Below are 21,563 nucleotides of genomic sequence, written 5' to 3'. Positions count from 1 at the left end.
TCTGTATCACTTTCCTTTATGGTATTGGTGCAGGACTTACTTTTGTTCCTGGCTGATTGCAAAGTCAGCCATCACTCTCTGGGCGAGGCCTTCACAGACAGGCAAGCTGAAGGCACTGGCCAGCTTCACTATCTCAATGGCCTGGGCAGGGTTGTTGGATGCTTTTGCACTGTCCATAAACTCATCCAGCAACTCATTTCTGTAAAAGAAAGGCAAAATGTCAACACTCCCCAACGAAACCCCTTAAAGATTTATGTGCAAAATCTACCATTTTATAAAGTTGAGTCATGAAATCCTCAACAGTAGTTCTGGAGGTAAAGTTACATGAAGTCTAACTTTAAAGAGCCAAAGAGATCATGAACATTGGTCCAGTATGCCATCATTGAGGATCTATTTGGTGTCTTGCCAGTGTGTTACAATCACTGAGCACAGACTAAAAACAGTGCTTGTTTCAGGATGCCCTAGGTGGTGGGAGCAATTGTGCATTTTCTTGTCTATCAGAATGCTGAGGCAGGTGAAAAAATTCCAATTACCCCATGGTAAGAGTTAAGACCCTGCAGTTAATTCTAGGATGTACCCAGGCAGGCCTATTAACTTCAACTTACCCAGGGATCTTATTATGCTTCCTGAAAAGCCCCAACATTTTCCTATTCAAGAGGAGACAGGAGCAAGATTATAAATGCAAGTAGAACACATGGCGATCAGATGACCATAGCTCTCCTCCTCCCAGTGCTAGCCCCTGAAGACATATGTCTGTGAGTTCTGCTCGCTCCCAGCCCTGTCTTCACATCAAAATCACCTTGGGTGCTTCAACTCCCTCCTCCAAACTTCACATATGTACATGTCAAGTTTCCCAGGCAAATGTGATCTGCCAGTGTTCAGAATTGCTGGGGTCTATCCTCTTCTAGAGGATCACTCCAGTCCACCCAGGGAAGGAATACATCCCGTGGGCAGTTGGAAGAGAGGGATGCAAGAGAGAATGATCTCTTTCCTGTCTTAAAATCCAGAATGAGATCAGTGTCCTAGAATTATGTTGTGAACAGCAGGCTCAGATTGAGGCATCAGTCTCCTGTAAGTGCTCACCAGCATCCTGCCACATGCAGGACAAAGGAGAAACACATACATTCAGCTCCCATGACTCAGCTGAGGTCCGTACCCCTGCGCCAATCATCATAGCCTGATTCGTAACGAGTGTCAACCTGAGTTAACAAACTTGAGCACCAAATGTTTTGGTCACTAGCAGTGTAGTAGGCCGCGTGTGTGATTCACACTCCCAAGACCAGTGTAGGCAGTAAAGCCTTCCTTCACCAGCTTTTCCTGAACATAGTGAACGGCCACATTTTGGGCTGGCAATCCTATGTTCAAATTAAGTTACTCTCCCGTGTTGAAAAAGCCATACACATGTACTCCACTTACTTTTAGAATACACATTTCTCTCCAGAACAAAATGTAGCAACACCACCTAACTATGACCACTCCTACAAAGTATTCTTTTGTTGACTTCTCTGCTTTTGGAAAAAGGAACGCATGTAAAGTTTCCATCCACAAATACTAAAAATGAGTATGTGAATGAAGTGCTGATGAACACACAGAACTGACACAGACCAAAGATGGTTCTTGTTAAGGCCATGTTTATAAATGCCAGTTTCCTGAAGTCCAAATGCACAACCTGCATTTTAAGCAGGGAGGTAGGACCACTACACCCAAGTGAAACACTTGGATAAACCAAATGCCTAAAACGTTTTCAAAAATATTCTTTGATCACTCTATTTAACTGAACAGACAAGTGACTTACTTGCCCGTGAATACAGAAAACAGGTCAGAAAGAGAAAATTAGCCCATTAAACCATGTCCTTTCTTAAATACACTGTATACACTTATACTGGTCTTCTTCCTAAAGTTCCCTTTTCAGTTGGTATTTGCAGTTCCCAGAGAAAACACAGTATGTAGAAAACTCATTTGTCTTCTGATTACACATCATACAGATGAGAAAAACTCTAGTGACCAGGGCAAATGTTCTTGGAGATCCAAGTACAAATGGCTTCTTATGCTTTTGGTATTGTACTCACCAGGCTTCCTGGGTCCTCCCTCCCCTTAAAAAGAGGACAGCTATATAGTTCAGAGGGTTGGCTGGCCAATCAGGAGCAGTCTGTCTGGCATCTTGGCTCTCATAAGTAGATCTGATATCAGCAGCACAGTCAGCAAACGCCACCTGAAGCTGAGAGGCTCTAAGGATCAGCAGAATTGCCTAACTGGTTTTATGAGAATCTAAGTTCAGGAGACTCCACTGAAGCGTTAACATTTTTGAGCAATCCATTTTACCACTGGACCACATCACATGTATGGTACACAAGTAACAAAGTGAAGAAAAAAGAACGCACCCTGCCCTGCTCTGGGGTAAATAATTTGCAAATTGGCCACATCTTTCAAAAAGAACATGTGTTTTCTTTTCAGAGAGAAACTTAGAAAAAAAAAAAAAAAAGCTATTGTCAGGGCAGAAAGAAACTATTTTCATGTTGTTTACTTTGGACCAGAGAAATGAGATGACTTTAGAAGAGATTCTGCTAATGGTTGGGTATGTTTAGATGTAGACTTTAAATCTGGGTTTAGGTGGCAGAACTCTCCAGGTTTCCCTAGATGAGACCAAGGAAATTACCTTTACAGGGTCCTCTGAGAATATACGGGTCAGTACACATCTGATTACTGTAAACTAACTTGAATTTGGACATACCCTACCTCTGGTGGGTGCCGATCCCTTGCCATGAGCATCAGAATCTCTTCTTTCAGGGCATTGCGAAAACTGTGACCATATTCTTTACTGTCTGGAAACAGAAAGGAACATAATGAGAAGTGATTACTGTCATATAATGCCAAAACTCTTTGGCAGACCTTTGTCCACCGTTGTAGTTTTTGGTGGGTAAAAAAAAGTTGCTGACACTCTCTCCTCCAGGACACTACTAGGATAATTCATGGTAAGAACAGAAGGAGCAGTGGAAGCCAGTAACCTGCTCTCAAGTCAAGTGTGAACCACAGCATATGCACTACTCTTGAGCAACTACCAACTCCGTGTGATATAAGACACTTTTTTTTACAGCACTTGGTGATCAGTGATATTTTATAACAGGTAACAACCACTTAAGCAATCCTGTGAAGTAGGGCAGGGCTCTAGTTTCAGTGTTCGGACATGGAAACTTGAAGCTGACAGGAACTCATGCTGCAATCACAGTCCCCTAACAGAGGACACACAGCATCTTCTGCAGCCAATTTATACACAGAAACCCACAACCATGCCTACTTCTTAGAAATTCAAGTGGCTTCTTAACAACTGAGTCACAACGATGCAGCATGATACAGAGGAGTAACACAGAACCTAGGCTTTGTGGATTACGTTTGTGGACCTGAATTTAAATCTAGGGCGTGCCATGTAATCAGCGATGATCTTCCGTCATGTCACACAACAAATGCACAGTTCTACCATTCCTGTCACGAAGGAATGGATTTAAGTCACTTTCAGTACATTTTTACTCGTGCAGTGCAACATGAGCCAGTGGACCATGAAGCAGACTTCAACTTACATATATATTCAATTTAGTGACAAATGGAAGTTTCCGTCCCTAACAATATTAACACGTTTGTTAATCAAAATGTAGGACGATGAAATGAGATGGGCCTGGACATACAAGCTGAAACCAACCTTTCCAAATCTGAGGAATCACTTCTAGCCGGTTGGCCACATCCAGTGCTTGGAGAAGATCTATCAACGTTTGGGAACGGGGAAAGAATACCTGATTAAGAGAAATACAAATGTATTTTTAAAGTATTAACCAGCAAAGATACCCACAAGCACATCCACAGTGATAAGTAATGAATCATCTTACTGAAGGTATCAGGTCCTTATACCACTTCAAAGTGACATCAATTTGTTCCATTAGACAAAGCAAACTGAAGAACTTGGAACTGTAATGGTGAGAAAAGGTGTGTTTTAGTCTCAGAGCGTTAACAGCAGAAGATTAAATTACAACATTGTTACGTGATGACATCTTACACAGAATTTAAAATCAACGTGTAAGTAACAAACAATTTCAAGTTACATGGGACAATACTTGAGCCAGGGGGTGCTAACTATGCTTTCTGGACTTCCTGATCAACACCTTCTTCTGCACAACTAGCCATTCATGACTGCCTCCTCAGCGTGCTCAGCTCCCAGGGAGTGGTCTGCCACATTCACTTTCAAAGCATGCAGTGTGAAGCAAGGAGATGGACACACAGAAGACAATCACCACACAACTATTAACAGGCTGCCTCCTTCAGTTCTTGTTTCTATCTACCTGAAGTCAAACTCCTTTAAGGAGTCTCTTTGGGCTTCATCTCTGTATCTTCGTCTTTAAACAAGAGGCTGCGCTGAAATGTTTAGGGACCTACCCTGCCAGATATTCAAAAACATAAAACAGGCCATAGAGGAAAAAGACACGTGGGTTTGAAGCGTTACAAAGAAAAATATCCTAAAAGATCCACACCAGACATCTCAGTCTGGCAAATCAGTTTACCACTGCTTCAATTTCCAAGTGCTCAATTAACATGTACCATTAAGTTAGGGGCATGCTGCCTGCAGACATGACATAGGAGGGCTACCAAGAGTCTCCTACTTGCAGAAATGACTGATGGTTGCTTTTTAAAGAGGCTCCAATAATGCAAAGGGATACACTTCTAACACACTTACTAATAGAAATTACGCCGGTGATCTGGTCCAATGAATTTCCAGTTGTCTCCGGTGTTTAAAAGGCCATGTACTTGGTAAGCAAGTTCTAGATCTCTGAGAACTGAGCACTGAAAATTTGCAAGCAGTAAGCATCACTGAGATTTATCAACCAAATAGTGGCTCTTTACATTAAAAAGTGTAGTTACTTATGGAAACATTTATGCTGATTCAATTTATTACTGGTTGACAGCAAATGAGTCTTAAGACTGAAGGGAAAAAATGAAAGCAAACTCCCCAATTCCATAAAAGTTAAAAATTTTTTTAATGTTCATATATTATATTATATAGCATATACACATATACATACAATATTATTATGCAAAAAGGGAAGAGGCAGAGAGAGGGAGAATAAGAATCCCAAGCAGGCTCTGAGCTATCAGTGCAGAGCCCAACACGGGGCTCATTCTCACAAACTGTGAGATCATGACCTAAGTCAAAACCAGGAGTCAGATGCTTAACTGAAGGAGCTACCCAGGCGCCTCACAAAATGATTTTGTCTAGTGATTACACCTTTAGAAATCAATCCTCCGAAAACACTTGATCATGTGCATAAAAACGGAGTGCTCACTCCAGCATCACTGTATTTGCAAAAAACCCATGAAGTAACTCCAAAACCCACTCATAGGAGAAGAGTTAAGTAAACTGTAGTCACTCCCGCCTAGAAATACTATGTTGCTATCAGCAAACAAAATACCACGGAAATGTATCTGGCTGTGTATGTCTGAACACCTAACGAAAAAACCTGCAAGGATACACACTAAACTTTTAGAAAGCATTATCCTTAGGGAAGGGGATGTGCTAATCCACGTCCGCTGATTAGCATAAAATGAAAAACCAGAATTCAAAACAACCGTCATCAATTTAAAAGGCCATCAATAGGAAAATATGAAATACCCTGAAACCTTATCTGAACAGAGGTGTGAAAAAAAAAAACAATGTACACAACAAAGGGTAGAGGTGCTATGTGAGTTAGTATAGAATTTAAGAAGAAAAAAAATCAGAATCTAAGACATAAACAGAAAACTCAGGAAGTGAAAATAATCAGGGAAAAGCCCCTCCCCCTCACCTTCCAACCCCAGTTACAGATGAATTTAAGAAGTGGATAAAGGAAAGCAAAAAATAAGAAGCGGTACTTACAACTCTCATGGCTGACTGAAAAAACATATCTGAAAATCAAAGTTCACAAAGTCTTGGTTACAATGGATAAAATATATTTTTAACTGAGCAGCATTAATAAAAACCCTAGTGACCCAACTGTCAATGTGTAAGTTAAACCTGAAGGAATAAAAACCATAGGGGGAAGTATACAGCAACGTGCCACACGTTTTGGCTTCCTCAGAATAACCACCCGTAAGGTAGCTAAGCTAAGTTAAACCTGTCCTCTGGGACGCATGGGGGGCTCAGATGGTTAAGTGTCAGACTGGCTCAGTCATGATGCTGAGTCTGAGCCCAGCACTGGGCTCCTCACTGACAGTGTGAAGCCTACTTGGGAGTCTCTCTTTCTCTTTCTCTTTCTCTTTCTCTCTCTCTCTCTCTCTCTCTCTCTCTCTCTCTGCCTCCCCCCCCCCCCAAAATAAATAAACACACTTTAAATTAAACCCTGTCCTCATCACAAGGCCTCTAAATCACTGACAAGAAAATAGGCTGTCTCACACAAGCGATTCTGTGCATACCGTCATCTGGGTCCTTCGGGGAAAATTTCTTCCCTTTTAATTCATTCATAATATCGTAGATTATGAGGGATGATCCTTTTGAAGGGTTTTCTGCAGAATACAAAAGCACACAGGTCTTATTAGGAGGACTCTCCTTCTGTACCACTAGCAACCACACAGCACCTGGCACAAAGGGCCACACTTGCTCCTCTGCCCCAGCACATGGCACGGTGTACAGCTGGCAGGGGCACGTGCTTGCTAAAGGAGAGGTTCACAGTACAGAGTGCAACTCTCCGATCTGGGACAGTCACAGGTCTTTGTCTATGTGCTCCCAGCGGAGACTTTCCCTTCCTCCTCAGTCTTGTCTCAAACTTGACTTTCACTGAAACGGGAAACACACAACCTCACCAAGACTGCCTACTTAGAAAAACAAACGTGTTTTTTTTTTGCCAGTAATCATTTGTGCTTTTAAGTATAATCAAGATGAAAAAGCCAAGAAAAAACAGTAGAAATAACGGACATAGGCAATCCTTTTACAATCACATGAACTGAGTGGTACTAATAGGTCAGAAAACGCATCTACACAATTCCCAAACATATCCCACTATTCATCCAAATCTGTTCCCTACCTTATCCACACACAAGTGAATATGTAGTTTTAATGGTGGTACAGGTGCATTTCTACAATTTCCTCGAGCATGTTTCCATTTGCTAGCATTCCTAATCATTTTATTGGTTACATAATAATTTTATATGTATCCTTTAATTTTTTAGGCTTTCTCCTTTGAACAAACATTGAAAAATTATTCCTGCAAGTAGCCAGTTTACATACGTGTAAGACAAGCTGGCCCCCTTCCCCTGTGTCTGCCCCTCTGTTCCCAGGTGTTCCACCACAGACTCTGGTTAGCAACTGAACCCCAAGTGATGTGTGATGGTACAGACAAATCCGACAGGGTCTGGGGTCAGAAATACTAGTTTCACTACAGTGTCGCCAAGGTTGAGTAAAATTTTAGAAGATACGATTATTGTGGAAACTACCGATTTCCAAGATAAAGTTAATTACTCTTCCTCTCACCCTAAAAGATAAAAATCTTCCCCACAGGTGGTATGGATCTTGTAAAATTAGCCCACCAAAACACAATCAAGTTTTCCTCTGTTGTTTTATAAAGTCCATCTCAGGAGAGAAAGACTGGAATGGTCATTTCTGAACCCAGGGGTTCTTTCTCAAGTTGGGGCGGGGCAAACGAGAACCCACAGCCTGTGATGGCCTACTATGTGCCTTCCAGTACAAGACCCTGTGCACAGTTTACTTAATCATCACAGCCTGACAGCATTTATCAGGATAGGTATCCAGGCCCTTCTGGCATAGCTGGGAGACGACAGGTAAAATTTCAACTCAGGTATGGAACAGCAATGGCCAACAACTCCCCGTAAAAACGGACATGTTCTCTTGCTGCATCATTGAATACAGGAGCCAGCAGTCACATGGGGCTACCTAGTACTAATGCAAGAAAGGAATCTTAATTTTAATGAAATAAACAAGTGTGGCTACTGGCTATTTTACTGGAAAGCACAGCTCTACAGAGGCAAAAGAACTCCAGACTAACACACCTTCTGACCATTTTTAATTGCACATCAACACTGTTAGTACATTTCCCCTCCAGCTCAAGTTTTATGTAACAAACAAGGTTACTTCCTTCAAGAATAACTTTTTGCTAAGGCTATAGGATACTGTAGTTTGTGAGTTCTCTATTCTTAAATCATACGCAGTGAAGGTAGCCCACAACAATTAATCACATAAACATAAAGGAGCTGGGTCAACTTTCTACAAAAGTTAATATAATACATACCATGTATAACGTCATACATACCATGTTGATAAAACAGCTGAATAATATAGTGGTATGTTGCAAGTGAGGGTTCTCAAATTACCAGGTGGATAGAAAAAAGTAAGAAATAAGTCAAACACAAATATCCAAAATACAGCTTCCTGAGGCACAGTTAACTAAAAACACACTGATTTTGGTATTTAAATAAAAGGTGATGCATTTCAAACAAACAAAAAGATGCATTTCTATTCCTCTGAAGATATTTCCTAGCTCATTTGATTAACGTTAACATTTGATTAGCGTCATTTGATTAAAGTGAGAAACACTTTTAGAAAGTCTTGACACATATTAACTAAAATGTTATAGCTAATGTATTTTGTACCAGGATTCTTTATTCAAGAGCACTAAAGCATACTAAAGCGAACAGGTCCCGAGCAACCTTTCATAATTACTGAAAACTAGGGTTGCCTAGGTGGCTCAGTCAGTTAAGAGTCTTGACTCTTGATTCCAGCTCAGGTCATGATGTCAAGGTTGTGAGATCAAAACCTGCATTGGGCTCCAAGATGACAGCATGGAGCATGCAAGCATGGAGGCTGCTTGGGATTCTCTCTCTCTGCTCTCCCATTCTCAAAATAAATAAATTAATTTAAAAAAATTTTATTGAAAACTACATAATACAATAGCACATTTGGGTTCAAAGACCTAATTATGCTAGCAAGTGTCATGGGATTTAAAACTAGTTAACTCAAGCGAACAATTCTCCCCAGAGTAAAGAAATCCACAGAAAACTACCTAAAATACTAAAAGAATACTGTAGTTTGCTATAAAGAACATGAAGATAACGGAGCTCCCGCCGTTAATAAATACACGTAATTAAATGTACCAAATGGGGGAACGGAAATTCTCAACATATTACGCACACAGCAAAAAGAGTTTAGTGTCTATTTTTGCTTGTTTGGATCTAAGATCTCTGGTCAGCATCGTCCCAGTCTCCAGAGGAGGACATGAGGGCACATACCTATTCCGATGGCTTTCATTTCACGAAAGGTCTGTAAGGCCGGCAATCTTCCAAATGAATAAAATCTTCGGAGGCATTTCAGAATGGTATTAAATGTCTGTAGATTTGGTTTCACCTTCTGGGCAGCCATTTCTTTCAGCAGCTCCTAGATAAATCCAAGTGTTAAGTCTTGTTTATGCCTGGGTAGGTAATTTGTCCAATAAACCAATATTACACACTAAAAAATAATTTGATTCTCTGGCTAGATCTAAAGTAATTTAATAAATATATTCCTAATTTAAGAATTATCTATTAGTTAGCAGGGCCAGTGACTTTGCCTTTTAGAGAACTCACTCTATTCAGTCACCGCACCTCGCTTGATCAAGGTGTCCAACTGTCTTCGCCCCCTGCCTCATAAAGCAAAAGCGTAGACTAGAATGAACCGGGCTGTTTTCCTTTTTCAAATGAACAGTATGGTATAAAAACAAAAACATTTTTATCCCTAATACAACCCAAGTAAGTTTTTTCAAACTTACCAGATACAAATGTTTCAGGAAATATGCATGTTTGTAATAAAAAAAACTACATACTATGAGAAATAAAGTAACAGAGGTGTTTGTGAATTCTAGCCATCGACTCTGCGTCTAATATCTTTTTCTTCTCACATATAAGACACAGTTATTTAAACTACAGGGTTGCTAGGAGGACATAAACAAGTAACCGCTGAGTACCCAGCAGAGCAGTATCTGCCATGAAAATGCTCAATCTCTACCCCCTGTATTTCTAGGAAAGGATACTTTAGGCATATTAGGAGACAAAATGATGGTTTCCCCTTACCAGTATCTTATTCCATTTGTCCTCCAATTTCTCATTCATGCTCAATGCTGTTGCCTCAATCAATGCATTGAAGGTGTACACATCAGCTGTAAAACAGGAAAACCACCTTAACAAAATTTGGGTTCAAGACTTATCCCTAAATAGCTTAGTTTAAGGCAAAGCAGTAATGCACATATGGCTCCTGGCTCATTACCACGTGCTCACAAAACGAGACACTCTCTCCCTTCTCTGGAACTCTCCTCCTGCTTTTACCATCAATACCACAAGGTTAAAAGTGAGCCCAGGGGCGCCTGGGTGGCGCAGTCGGTTAAGCGTCCGACTTCAGCCAGGTCACGATCTCGCGGTCCGTGAGTTCGAGCCCCGCGTCGGGCTCTGGGCTGATGGCTCAGAACCTGGAGCCTGTTTCCGATTCTGTGTCTCCCTCTCTCTCTGCCCCTCCCCCGTTCATGCTCTGTCTCTCTCTGTCCCAAAAATAAATAAACGTTGAAAAGAAAATTTTAAAAAAAAAGTGAGCCCATGATTGAGGCAAGATGCAAAAATTTCATGGATTCAAAGATCTACAGACTCCTAAGGGAAGAAAAGGAAGGAGGGAGGGAAATTCTCCAAACACACTTACCATGGAGTCTGTTGTTTAGTAATTCAGTGTACAAGTTTAATGCCTGCACAAGAGCTCGGTGCTGGAAGACAGTAAGGATAAAACTTAAATATCATCCAACTTGTTTACTTAAGAAACAGTTGCAATGTCTACTGTTTTAGGGCTTGGGATACAGTAATAAACAAAACAAACAAAGTCTCAGTTCTCATGAAGTTCATACTCTACTGCCTGGCAATTTTGCTTCCCAGGTGACATTTGGTAATTCTTGGAGATACTTCTAGTTATCACAACTGGGGGCTGGGGAGGATGCAGTACTGACATGCACTGGGTAGAGAACAGGGAAGTATTAAACATTCTACAATGCACAGGAGAGCCCCCAAGACAACAAATTTTCTGGCCCAGTGAACAATAGTTCTGAGAGTAAAAATTCCTGACTTAGTGGAAATTAAAGACAATAGTACAGAAATAAATACATGTTACCTTCACCATTCCTCGGATCATTGTGCAGTAGGAATGTGAGTTTTTCTCTGGCATTAGAGCAAAGATTCTCTCAGCATTGTTTTTTGCCCTAGACACAGGAAGAATTGTCAACCAGGGAAACTGGAAAAACCAACAGCTACCACAATTTACTGAGTTTACAATGTTCCAAGCACTGTGCCAAGCACTTTATACACATAAAATTCTTACCACCACGTGCATGAAAGACATGGTTATCATTCTGAAAAATGGGAAAAACTGAGGCTCCAAAACCTCAAGTTGTCCACAGCTTGGCAGGTTAAGTGACAGAACCAGAACTTTTACAAAAAAGTAATATATACTCACAACACTAAAAAAGCCAACTGTGCAAAGAGTACACAGTGAAGTTTCCCTACACTCCTTCAACCATATACAATTCCCCAGAGGCAACCACAGGCAAGTAGTTTCTCCAGAATCTATTGTATTCTAGCATGTGTACATGTCACACTCTGGCGTATCTACTCTCCTTCTTCCTTTAAAAAAACAAATAGGGGCGCCTGAGTGGCTCAGTCGGTTAAGCGTCCGACTTCGGCTCAGGTCATGATCTCGCAGTCCATGGGTTCGAGCCCTGCGTCGGGCTCTGTGCTGACAGCTCAGAGCCTGGAGCCTGTTTCAGATTCTGTGTCTCCCTCTCTCTCTGACCCTCCCCCGTTCATGCTGTCTCAAAAATAAATAAACATTAAAAAAAAATTTTTTTTTAAAACAAATAAATGAATAAAGATAATCCATGTTATACAGACTATGCTGTACCTTGATTCTGTCTCTTACAAATAGGCCCTGGAAATCAGAACCAGGATTTGGGCCAGGATGATATACCAAGGTCCATGCTCTTAACTACTATGGAAAATTATTAAAATACCGGATTCTATTTAACACTTCCAAAAAGACTTTTGATATTAATAGTAACTTTCCTCCTCCAGATGTCCCTGTGAAATACTTTTCTTTTACTCAAACATTCCTACTCACTTAAATTTCTCAAATGTTAAATGTTACTCACCTTTTGTTTGGAAATGTTGAGTATTTCTGCTTGCTGACCAGCAATCTTCATTTAGAACTACACTGTTGTGTTATGTGTATTCTTACGTAAACAAATTATCCAATCTTTCAGAGTGACAGGTAGATATTGCACAGAAGGACACTGATGAAACTACACAAGGAACCAATACCATGTAAAGGGGACATGAAGTTAAATGGGTGGGGTGGAGAATGAAGTGTCAACCTCATACTGCTGGTTAGAAGTAAAGATCTTATGAAATGAGGTCTAAACACATAGGAGTACCAATTGTGATATTTATATTGTATGCTAAAAACAAATAGAAAACCATAGGAGCGTATCTTGAGGGGATGACAGGAAACATTCCATGCACAAATGGAAACCCCACTACAAGGTTTAACGATGGGTAACATACCTCCATGTAACTCCAAATTGATGGCCAGCCTTCTTAGATTTGTCATTATTTTCCTCTATGGCCTCTTCCTGAAATGAACCATCATCAACAGAAATAAAACAAAATATGACAGCAGAATGCATTCTCCCTGCCTAGAATACTTAAAAACAGAAAGGCGAAGGAAACTTTAGAAAAATAAAAGAAATACAGATCCAACAGAAGGTGAAGGAAAACTCCAGTAAATGTTCATTTAAAAAACTGGTAATTCCTAAAGCGTAAATCAGTTCACTTAGAGATGCAAAGTAAAGCTGGCCCTTAAAGCAAGAAATGACAGCCTGGAGAAGAGATAAAGTCATTACCCTGTACAGCCTAGCCCAGAGAGAGAATCGGAAAGCCAAACAACAGAGCCTGGCTTGATCTGGCTGTATCTGGCTTGGCCCACATAGAAATATTGTTCATTAGGTAAAAGCAAGACAGGACATGTCCGGGTATGGGATCTAATGTCTAACACTAATCCAACGCAAGCTAAGATTCTTTTTAAAGACTAGTAACGTCATGTCCTTGATTTATAAACCCCATTCTTGGTGACGCTGCTGTATTGTGAGGCAGGCTGGGCTGGCCCTGCGCAGGTCCACACCACCTCTACAGCTGGGGCAAGGCGGGCAGAGGGCCAGCCAGGCCAGGGAGCCTAGGAGAAGAGACTCTAGAAGTCAGTGTCTGACAGCAACCCTCTGCCTACATGTTTTAAAAGACTTTTTTTTTTTTTATGTAAATAATGCACATCTGGTGGAGGAAAACTAGACATTTATGGAAAGAAAAGCACTTTTCATTTTCCCCTCATGCATATGGAAATACTTTTATAAAAATGGAATGTTGTCTAGCCTATTTTCTCACTTATTAATGTAAGATCCATCTTTCCACAGCCAAACAGACCTAGTCTTCTCCAACACCACACAATACCACAGTTCAGTCACATGCTATTGGACATCCAGCCTGTGTTCCACATTTTTGCAATTTTAAGTATGAATACATTATAAAAATGAGGTATATAATCTCTGTGCACAGGACCCAGGGGTGCCCTTGGGATCTTTTTCCAGAAGTAAAACTCTTGGGTTGAGAAGTCAGATAGGACTATCAACAGGCCAGCCCTTGGCACAATCCTGTTCTATATACCCCCAGCACATACGCTCACTATATGCCCACATATGTTTGCATTTTTGAGGGGACTGGGATCAGGGGGTCTTTCCCTGTTCCTTACACATCATGTGGTCACTGTACGTAACAGTAAAAGAGGGGCTTCCTAAACATTTCTGGTCAAAGCTTTAGCTGCATGCGGAAGGCAAGGTCAAAATATTTTTAAGGGAACCGAAATTAAAATAATTGTTTAAATATTTCTTCCTCCATACCACTTTTTATCAAAGCTAGTATACCACATCACATCTCAGAACAAATCTCTACTATCCTAACACATAAGGCATAAGAACTTGCCTCACTTTGACATGAAATTACTACCAAAAGAAATTTTAAGAATCACTGCCAAGAGCCATTACCAATTCTTCTGATTTTTCACTTTGCTGAAAATGATTATCAGCTGAAGGCTCTTGGTCACCATAATAACACAACAAATCCAAGAGACTATTACTTGTTTCCAGAGATACAGTAGTTCCTGTGGGTAGAAGAAAAAGAGGGAAAAAAACTTTAAAACATCAAAGAACTAAAGCTCACTAGATTAAAATTCTTCACTTTCTATAACCTGTGACTTTCTTGCCTACGTATATAGTGGCAACCACCATCCTAAGAATGCATGAGTATGCACTCCACATCAACTCAAACACCTGGAGTGATGCAGACAGGGACACCATCCCTACTGTGTGATCTGACATGAGAGACTAAAACACAAGACAAAGCCTGACCTTTGTGTGTGCTCACTTATTTTACATACTCGTCTCTCCAGAGAAACCATAACTACGGTCTCCAAACTGAACACTCTGCAAATTACTGCCACTTAGTTCCCCTGGTTCAGTTCCATTTTTACAAATGCAAGCAAAACTATGCCGCTTGGATCCAGGCCCTCACTGGAATACCTGCCTAGAAATACTAGCCTAAATGTCCAATAATAGCTTTTAAAAAAACTGTTACTCAAAAACATGCTTTCATCTTGACACTAAGAAAAAAAGGGAAAAAGTATGAAATAGAGTATTTTAAAAGTACCCTCATTTTCCTAAAGAAAATATACTGATATAAAAATGCCCATTAGGAATTTAAAAGTGTAGAAAATAGCAGAGTGGAGAGAACCGAGGCTATGAAGGGTAAATGGATTGGATTTTACGATCTCAGAACTGTATATCCCTGAAAAATTACCTAATAATGTTTCCTTTATAGTATTATTATAAAACACAGCAACTCCTAAGATGTTATAGAATTAAATTAAGCATGTGAAATGCCCAGCAAAGTGTTTGGTACTTATTAGGGGCTTGATAGTAAAACTTCATCTAATCCATCCCATGGCATATTGGCTTGTTCTGTTACTCTGAGCTGTGGGTCTGACACACTGTCTTTACTGAATGTCTGCATGTGCCCATTCCACAGTGTATAAAACTAGAGGAAAACAGGCCTGGGCACTAAGAACTTCACTTACCAGACAGTTATCATATTCAACAAGCAGAGGGAAAAGGCTCCCTAAATTATAACGTGCATCAGCAATTCATCCGTACATCCAATGCCACAGCAGGCTACACACCAGAACTCTCAAACACAGCTTTCTGCAAATGTTTCTTCTTGTGTTCAAGAATGTACTGAGCAATTCAACTCAGTTTCGATCTCTTCTATGTCTGGTTGGTTTTTATCCTCAATCACTGAACAACATCCTGAAGCCCATAAACTTACAATGCTGCTGCCTTTGAAGTTATTATAGGTACATTCTCCTGGTAGTTTACAAGTCATGCATTCTGGATCTATACCACCAGAGGTTCATCCAGATCAAATTCAGAGAGCCAAAATTTTAGAGACAGAAGTTCTGAGGAACTAAGTGACTTTTCCAAAGCCACAGGGCTAATTAGTGTCAGAGCTAGAATCAATATCCCAATTTAGTGCTTCCTTTTTAAATATTCCTTGTCTGTTTTATGCCTCCATACATACTTAAAGAGTACAAGAAACCTGAATATAATATGTACATGCCAGAAGTTAAAAACAGAAGCCAAGGAAGAATGGCTATACAATTTCCCTACTTGCCAACACAATATAGCCGAAGAGCACAATAAACTAAGTTACCGCTCCATCTCACTTATAATTCAAAAAATAAAGCTAAAGCAGGACTGGAAATATCATTAAACTCTTAAAAACATAAACATCATCAGAGATACTTGTAACTTGTACTCAAAACCAGCACGATCACATAAACCACAGCCCACTTTCAAGCCCATGTTCCTAGAGGTGTTTTAAATGAACTGAGTCACCTGCTTGCAATAGCTGATCGAACATGTCCACCGAAGCTCTGACTTTTTTGAGCTTGATTCTTTCCTTTAAGGCAGCTTCACTTATACCTTCAATCTGAGGTTCAAAGTACTCAGGCATTAAACACTAGGAAAAGAAGATGGCTAATGTTACCACAAACAGCTAAAGGGGAAAGAACTTAGCAGGACTGAACTTTTATCACCAAAACACCAAAATAAAACTTCACCATCCCAATTCATGTTTCATAGACCAGGTACACGTGTACACCTCGTAGGGAATATAACTGAATATATATAGGGAATATAGGGAATTATATAACTGGGAATATAACTGAAAAAAAGTATCAAAGCCCTCCAATACTATAAAACAAGATCATTTAGCTATCTCCCAGCTCAGGGAGAATTTTTTTTTTTTTTTTTATAAAAAATTTTTTTTTTTCAACGTTTATTTATTTTTGGGACAGAGAGAGACAGAGCATGAACGGGGGAGGGGCAGAGAGAGAGGGAGACACAGAATCGGAAACAGGCTCCAGGCTCTGAGCCATCAGCCCAGAGCCTGACGCGGGGCTCGAACTCCCGGACCGCGAGATCGTGACCTGGTTGAAGTCGGACGCTCAACCGACTGCGCCACCCAGGCGCCCCTCAGGGAGAATTTTTAAAAGCACCCCAAAATAAATATTTAATCCTTATCTGAAGAATCCTGTTTCCAACCTCCCCAACTTCAAGTTGAACCTTTGTCCTCTACTAAAATCACCCTTTCTTCTTTCTTCCTGACCTTGTTTAAAAGTGTCAGAGTACTGAGGTGCCTGGGTCGCTCAGTCAGTTGAGTGCCCAACTCTGATTTTGGTTCAGGTCATGATCTCAGGGTCATGGGATCGAGCCCCGTGTTGGACTCCATGCTGAGCAACAGGTCTGCTTAAGATTCTCTTTCCCCCTCTCCCCCACTCGCGGTCTCTCTCTAAAAAAGTAAGTGTCACAGTACACCTGGTTTGCAGAGGCAGAAATCTTTCATCCCTGATGCTTCTTCTACTCTATAAACATTCACTATCACCAAAGTATGTTGGTTGTACCTCACTCACTAGTTTATTTTAATACTTCTTGAATGCTGACGACTTCATGCCAGGCATGAAGCTAGGCATTGGAGACACAGAGATGAAAGTAATTCTCTGCCTTTAAGGTTCTCCCAATCTAATGAAGAAAAATAATTACAGTGCAATGTGATGGTAAATGATGGGAGATCTCAGAGGTATGAGAGTGCTGCCTGCCAGGGAGGCAGGGACCCATGGAAGGCTTCAAGTCAAAGTGAGCTAATAAGCACAGAAACGTTAACTGCTAGTTAAACACACAGGGGAAAGGTTGGCCAGGATTTCAGCATTTTTACCTATACAATTGCAATGACCTCCTAATTTGTCACTAGGAGTTGCTGCTGGAGAAGCAGGAGGGTTGTGTGTGGGTGCATGTGTTTAGGGAAGAAAGCTGTTTGGGACAGGAGTCTGAGGTTACTATTTCCACTAATAAACCCAGGAGGGCAGAGGCACATCTGCTCCCCTCACCACTGTGACAACAGCACACAACACACCCTCCACAATGCTCACTCTTTAGGACTACAGAACAAAGAGGTAGTTGGAAATACAATTCGGAGTTCAAAGAAAAAGGCAGAAGGTTTACTCTGAAGAGGAACCAGGACACTACAGTATCAAAGTGGAGGGATCTGGGCCAGATATACAAGAATGGGATGTAAGGGCCACTGAAGCAGGAAGACTGCAGACAGGAATAAGAAAATGGCTGAGCATGGAAACCGAAGACGACGTCAGCGCTTAAGGGGGGGGGGGGGGGGGGGGGCGGGGGCATAGAAAAGCTACTGAAGGAAACTGAAAAGGAACAGTCACAGAGATAAAGATCTAAGATTCTGGTGTCACAGTAGCCAAACAGGGAAAACAGGATGGGGAACAAACACATACAGGAGCTTAAAAAAAAAAAAAAAAAAAAAAGATTATTGTGAGCAAAGATAACTGTACTCATCAAAAGATTTCACCCAGGGGCACCTGGGTGTCTCAGTCTGTTGAGAGTCCAACTCTTGGTTTCGGCTCAGGTCACAACCTCACCGTTTGTGAGTTCAAACTCCCTGTCGGGCTCTGCACTAACAATGTCGAGCCTGCTTAGGATTCTTTACTTCTCTCTCTGCCTCTCCCCTGCCTCTCTCTCTTTCAAAATACATAAAAACATAATTAACTAAGTACTTCACCTGAATACTGAGGACATTCAAATGGCTACTCAAAAGCAGCTATGAAAACTTGGTTTAACTTATATCTACATAGTATTAACTGAAAAATCACAATTACCTCTCCTTACCGGTATATGAGGTTCAGCTGTGTCCTTCTGAAAATATTTGGGATATGAATTAATAATAAACTTTGCTGCATTCTCTCCAGATTTCTTTGCCAATAAAAATGAACGCTATAAAAAAAAAAAAAAAGAATCAGATAGAAATTGGCATTTACATGTAACTTAGACTCAAGGTTAAAATTACACCCTCAGGAAGAATTATCTACCCCCTCAAAAAAGAATGCAACAATACAAAGAAACCCAAATACAAGTTAAATCACGTACTATTTCTCTGCTGAGTGTGACATTTTAGGTCACATCTTATATACAGCTTGCGGAATATAAAACCAGTGCACTGAAACCAAGTGGACTGTTCCAATGCAAAAGAGCCCTGATTATTAAAACCCAAAACCTTTCCACAGCCCATTTCTAAAACTTTTTAAAAAAGTAGTAAGGGATTCAGAAAGTCTATTGAATTACCTATCAGCATCTGTTAACTTTTCAAAAAAATTTTTTTTTTTTTAAATTTTTTTTTTCAACGTTTATTTATTTTTGGGACAGAGAGAGACAGAGCATGAACGGGGGAGGGGCAGAGAGAGAGGGAGACACAGAATCGGAAACAGGCTCCAGGCTCTGAGCCATCAGCCCAGAGCCCGACGCGGGGCTCGAACTCACGGACCGCGAGATCGTGACCTGGCTGAAGTCGGACGCTTAACCGACTGCGCCACCCAGGCGCCCCCAAAAATTTTTACAAGTAAGGTAAATCACATATGCGTGCTTCAACCCAAACAAGCAAGATAAAACATAATGCTAGAAAAGCTACATGGAATTACTCACAGATTCCACGGAGGACGTTGGTATGAGATAAGGATCATCCTGAAATGCATAAGGGGCAGCTGTGGAATCCTGTGAAGACACAGAAGTCTCTTTAGCTAGATTTTCATAAAGATCTGGAGGTTTGATGACCACAAACTCTGTAAAAAACAAGTTTTAATTATATATATAACACATGCAGAAGTTTACCTGTGTGTATACAGTGAGAGAAACACTAACACCTATACTGCACTCTCAGCTCTCTAAGACTCGGTTATAATTACATACAACTTGAAGCAAACAATGGCTCAGCCCCCCAGCCCCCCATGACCCCTTAAGATCTGAGGGTGGTCCCAGGAACTACTGCTGTTGTAAACTACAGGTCCTCTGAATTAACTAGCCCGGGCACCAGAGTCAGGCACCAGTTTCCTTCCAAGCACGGCCACTGCCCATCAGAGTCTGCCCTCCACACAGAAGACGCCTCCACGCCCTCTTGGAAGGTGCAGCTTCTGTGCGCTGCCGTCCAAGCTCTGTACGCTTCTTTAAACTGCTCTAGGTAGAACCTGGAGCAAAATAATCTCTTCAGTACCACTCACTGAAAACTGCCCCCAAAGTACTTTCTCTATTCTCTCTTCTCCCCTGCAGTCTCCTTTCCTGGGCCTTCTGGGACCTCTGTTCCACAGGAAAACCCTGTATCCAGAATCTCTCCTCACGGTGCCCTTGAGGTACTGTCTTACTGACTTGGCCTCTCCAAGGGTGACCCTCCCTGCAGCTCTCAGGGCAAGGCTGCTCACAGCTAGGGCACGGAGGCTATATCTTTTTGGCGTCTCAGCTTCCCGCTGCCCCTTTCAAAACCCATATCGCTTCATACTCATTAGAGGCTCATTTCATCTGGTTACACCACTCTACTAACATGAGGCAGTCACGTGAGGGTAAACCAGCGGTAGCAGTTCCAGGTTAGCTGCCCTGGACTACGTACGTACTCCCTGATTATACTCAAACTGGTGCCTAGCTCTGGTTCTGATCCTCCAGACCACCCTTCTTAGATTCCTATTTAGGGCCTCTAGTTTTGGTGACACACTCTAGTTGTTCTAACTTTTACTAGACTTATCCTTCCTATTTACTTCCCAATTTTCCTCCCTCAACAATTTCCAAGTCCTTCACAATCCGTGAAAAACAACTCCACTCTGGCCTTGTAGTTCAGATGACTGGAACCAAATTTAACCCCACACTGCACTTGCCTGAAGCTACACCCTCCTGTCACCTCTATCTCAGTGAACAGTACTGACCATGTTGCAGTTCAACCTGTAGATCCTGTCCCATTACTTCCATTCAACTAACCTATCATCAGATCCAACCAACGCTAGTTCTTTAACATCCCCTTACCTGTCCCTTTATCAACATCCCCTTATCATCCCCTTTAACTGTCCCTTATCCCAACTGTCATGGCCACAGTTCAGTGCTCTCACTCTCTCCCTGTCTAGGAGCTGTGCGAGGAAAGGGTCTCTATTCTTCACCCGGCACAGCACCTGGTCAGCATCACAAGGGTAGAACAGGTGGTTACTGAATGAATACCCTGGACTTCAAGGGCCCAAATGCAGACAGATCAGAAAGCTGCACACATAATTCTACAACTTCTTTGACTTGAAGGCCATTTTCATTAAAAAACTGAAAACAGTTGGGAATGCAAGCTGGTGCAGCCACTCTGGAGAACAGTATGGAGGTTCCTCAAAAAATTAAAACTAGAACTACCCTACAACCCAGCAATTGCACTGCTAGGTATTTACCCAAAGGATACAGGTGTGCTGTTTTGAAGGGGCACATGCACCCCAATGTTTATAGCAGCGCTATTGACAATAACCAAAGTATGGAAAGAGCCCAAATGTCCACCGAGGGATGAATCAATAAAGAAGATGTGGTACATATATACAATGGAGTATTACTCGGCAATCAAAAAGAATGAAATCTTGCCATTTGCAACTACGTGGATAGAACGGGAGGATATTATGCTAAGTGAAATTAGTCAGAGAAAGACAAAAATCATGACTTCACTCATATGAGGACTTTAAGAGACAAAACAGATGAACATAAGGGAAGGGAAACAAAAGTAATATAAAAACAGGGAAGGGAACAAAACAGAAGACACTCATAGATATGGAGAACAAACTGAGGGTTGCTGGAGGGGTTGTGGGAAGGGGGATGGGCTAAATGGGTAAGGGGCACTAAGGAATCTATTCCTGAAATCATTGTTCCACTATATGCTAACTAGTTTGGATGTAAATTTAAAAAATTAAAAAATTAAATAAAAAAAAAAAGAAAAAAAATACACATAATTACAAAAAAAAAAAACAAAATTGAGAACAGTCTCAAAGGACCATTTCTCTAGTTCACATTTCAAGT

The 21,563-nt window shown here is 41.1% G+C and overlaps 1 protein-coding gene and 1 non-coding gene across 3 annotated transcripts in view; both read right to left on the bottom strand.

Annotated features, from left to right (window-relative positions):
• Positions 1-21,563, bottom strand: part of PTCD3 (pentatricopeptide repeat domain 3) — a 28,518-nt gene that overhangs the window by 1,026 nt on the left and 5,929 nt on the right. Inside the window, exons 5-23 of one of the 2 annotated variants that reach the window (XM_030311041.1) lie at positions 19,188-19,256; positions 18,378-18,482; positions 16,029-16,152; positions 14,124-14,239; positions 12,595-12,662; positions 11,150-11,237; positions 10,691-10,751; positions 10,075-10,160; positions 9,259-9,403; positions 8,283-8,333; positions 6,433-6,522; positions 5,897-5,925; positions 4,721-4,827; positions 3,879-3,957; positions 3,695-3,785; positions 2,737-2,822; positions 2,070-2,218; positions 606-647; positions 41-199 (exon numbers count right to left, since the gene is read on the bottom strand). In XM_030311041.1, coding sequence (XP_030166901.1) covers positions 41-199; positions 606-647; positions 2,070-2,218; positions 2,737-2,822; positions 3,695-3,785; positions 3,879-3,957; positions 4,721-4,827; positions 5,897-5,925; positions 6,433-6,522; positions 8,283-8,333; positions 9,259-9,403; positions 10,075-10,160; positions 10,691-10,751; positions 11,150-11,237; positions 12,595-12,662; positions 14,124-14,239; positions 16,029-16,152; positions 18,378-18,482; positions 19,188-19,256 — 1,745 coding nt within the window. Of the gene's footprint in view, positions 1-40; positions 200-605; positions 648-2,069; positions 2,219-2,736; positions 2,823-3,694; positions 3,786-3,878; positions 3,958-4,720; positions 4,828-5,896; positions 5,926-6,432; positions 6,523-8,282; positions 8,334-9,258; positions 9,404-10,074; positions 10,161-10,690; positions 10,752-11,149; positions 11,238-12,594; positions 12,663-14,123; positions 14,240-16,028; positions 16,153-18,377; positions 18,483-19,187; positions 19,257-21,563 lie in introns of those variants that run through there. The other variant, XM_030311040.1, reaches the window with a different exon arrangement.
• Positions 1,044-1,180, bottom strand: LOC115511384. Its single transcript, XR_003968045.1, has one exon. It is a non-coding gene; the product is annotated as a small nucleolar RNA SNORD94 (small nucleolar RNA).

The sequence above is a fragment of the Lynx canadensis genome, chromosome A3, assembly GCF_007474595.2.
Source record: "Lynx canadensis isolate LIC74 chromosome A3, mLynCan4.pri.v2, whole genome shotgun sequence".
NCBI lineage: Eukaryota > Metazoa > Chordata > Mammalia > Carnivora > Felidae > Lynx > Lynx canadensis.
The sequence above is the reverse complement of the archived record's forward strand: the minus strand, read 5'-3'. Positions and strand labels throughout refer to the sequence as shown.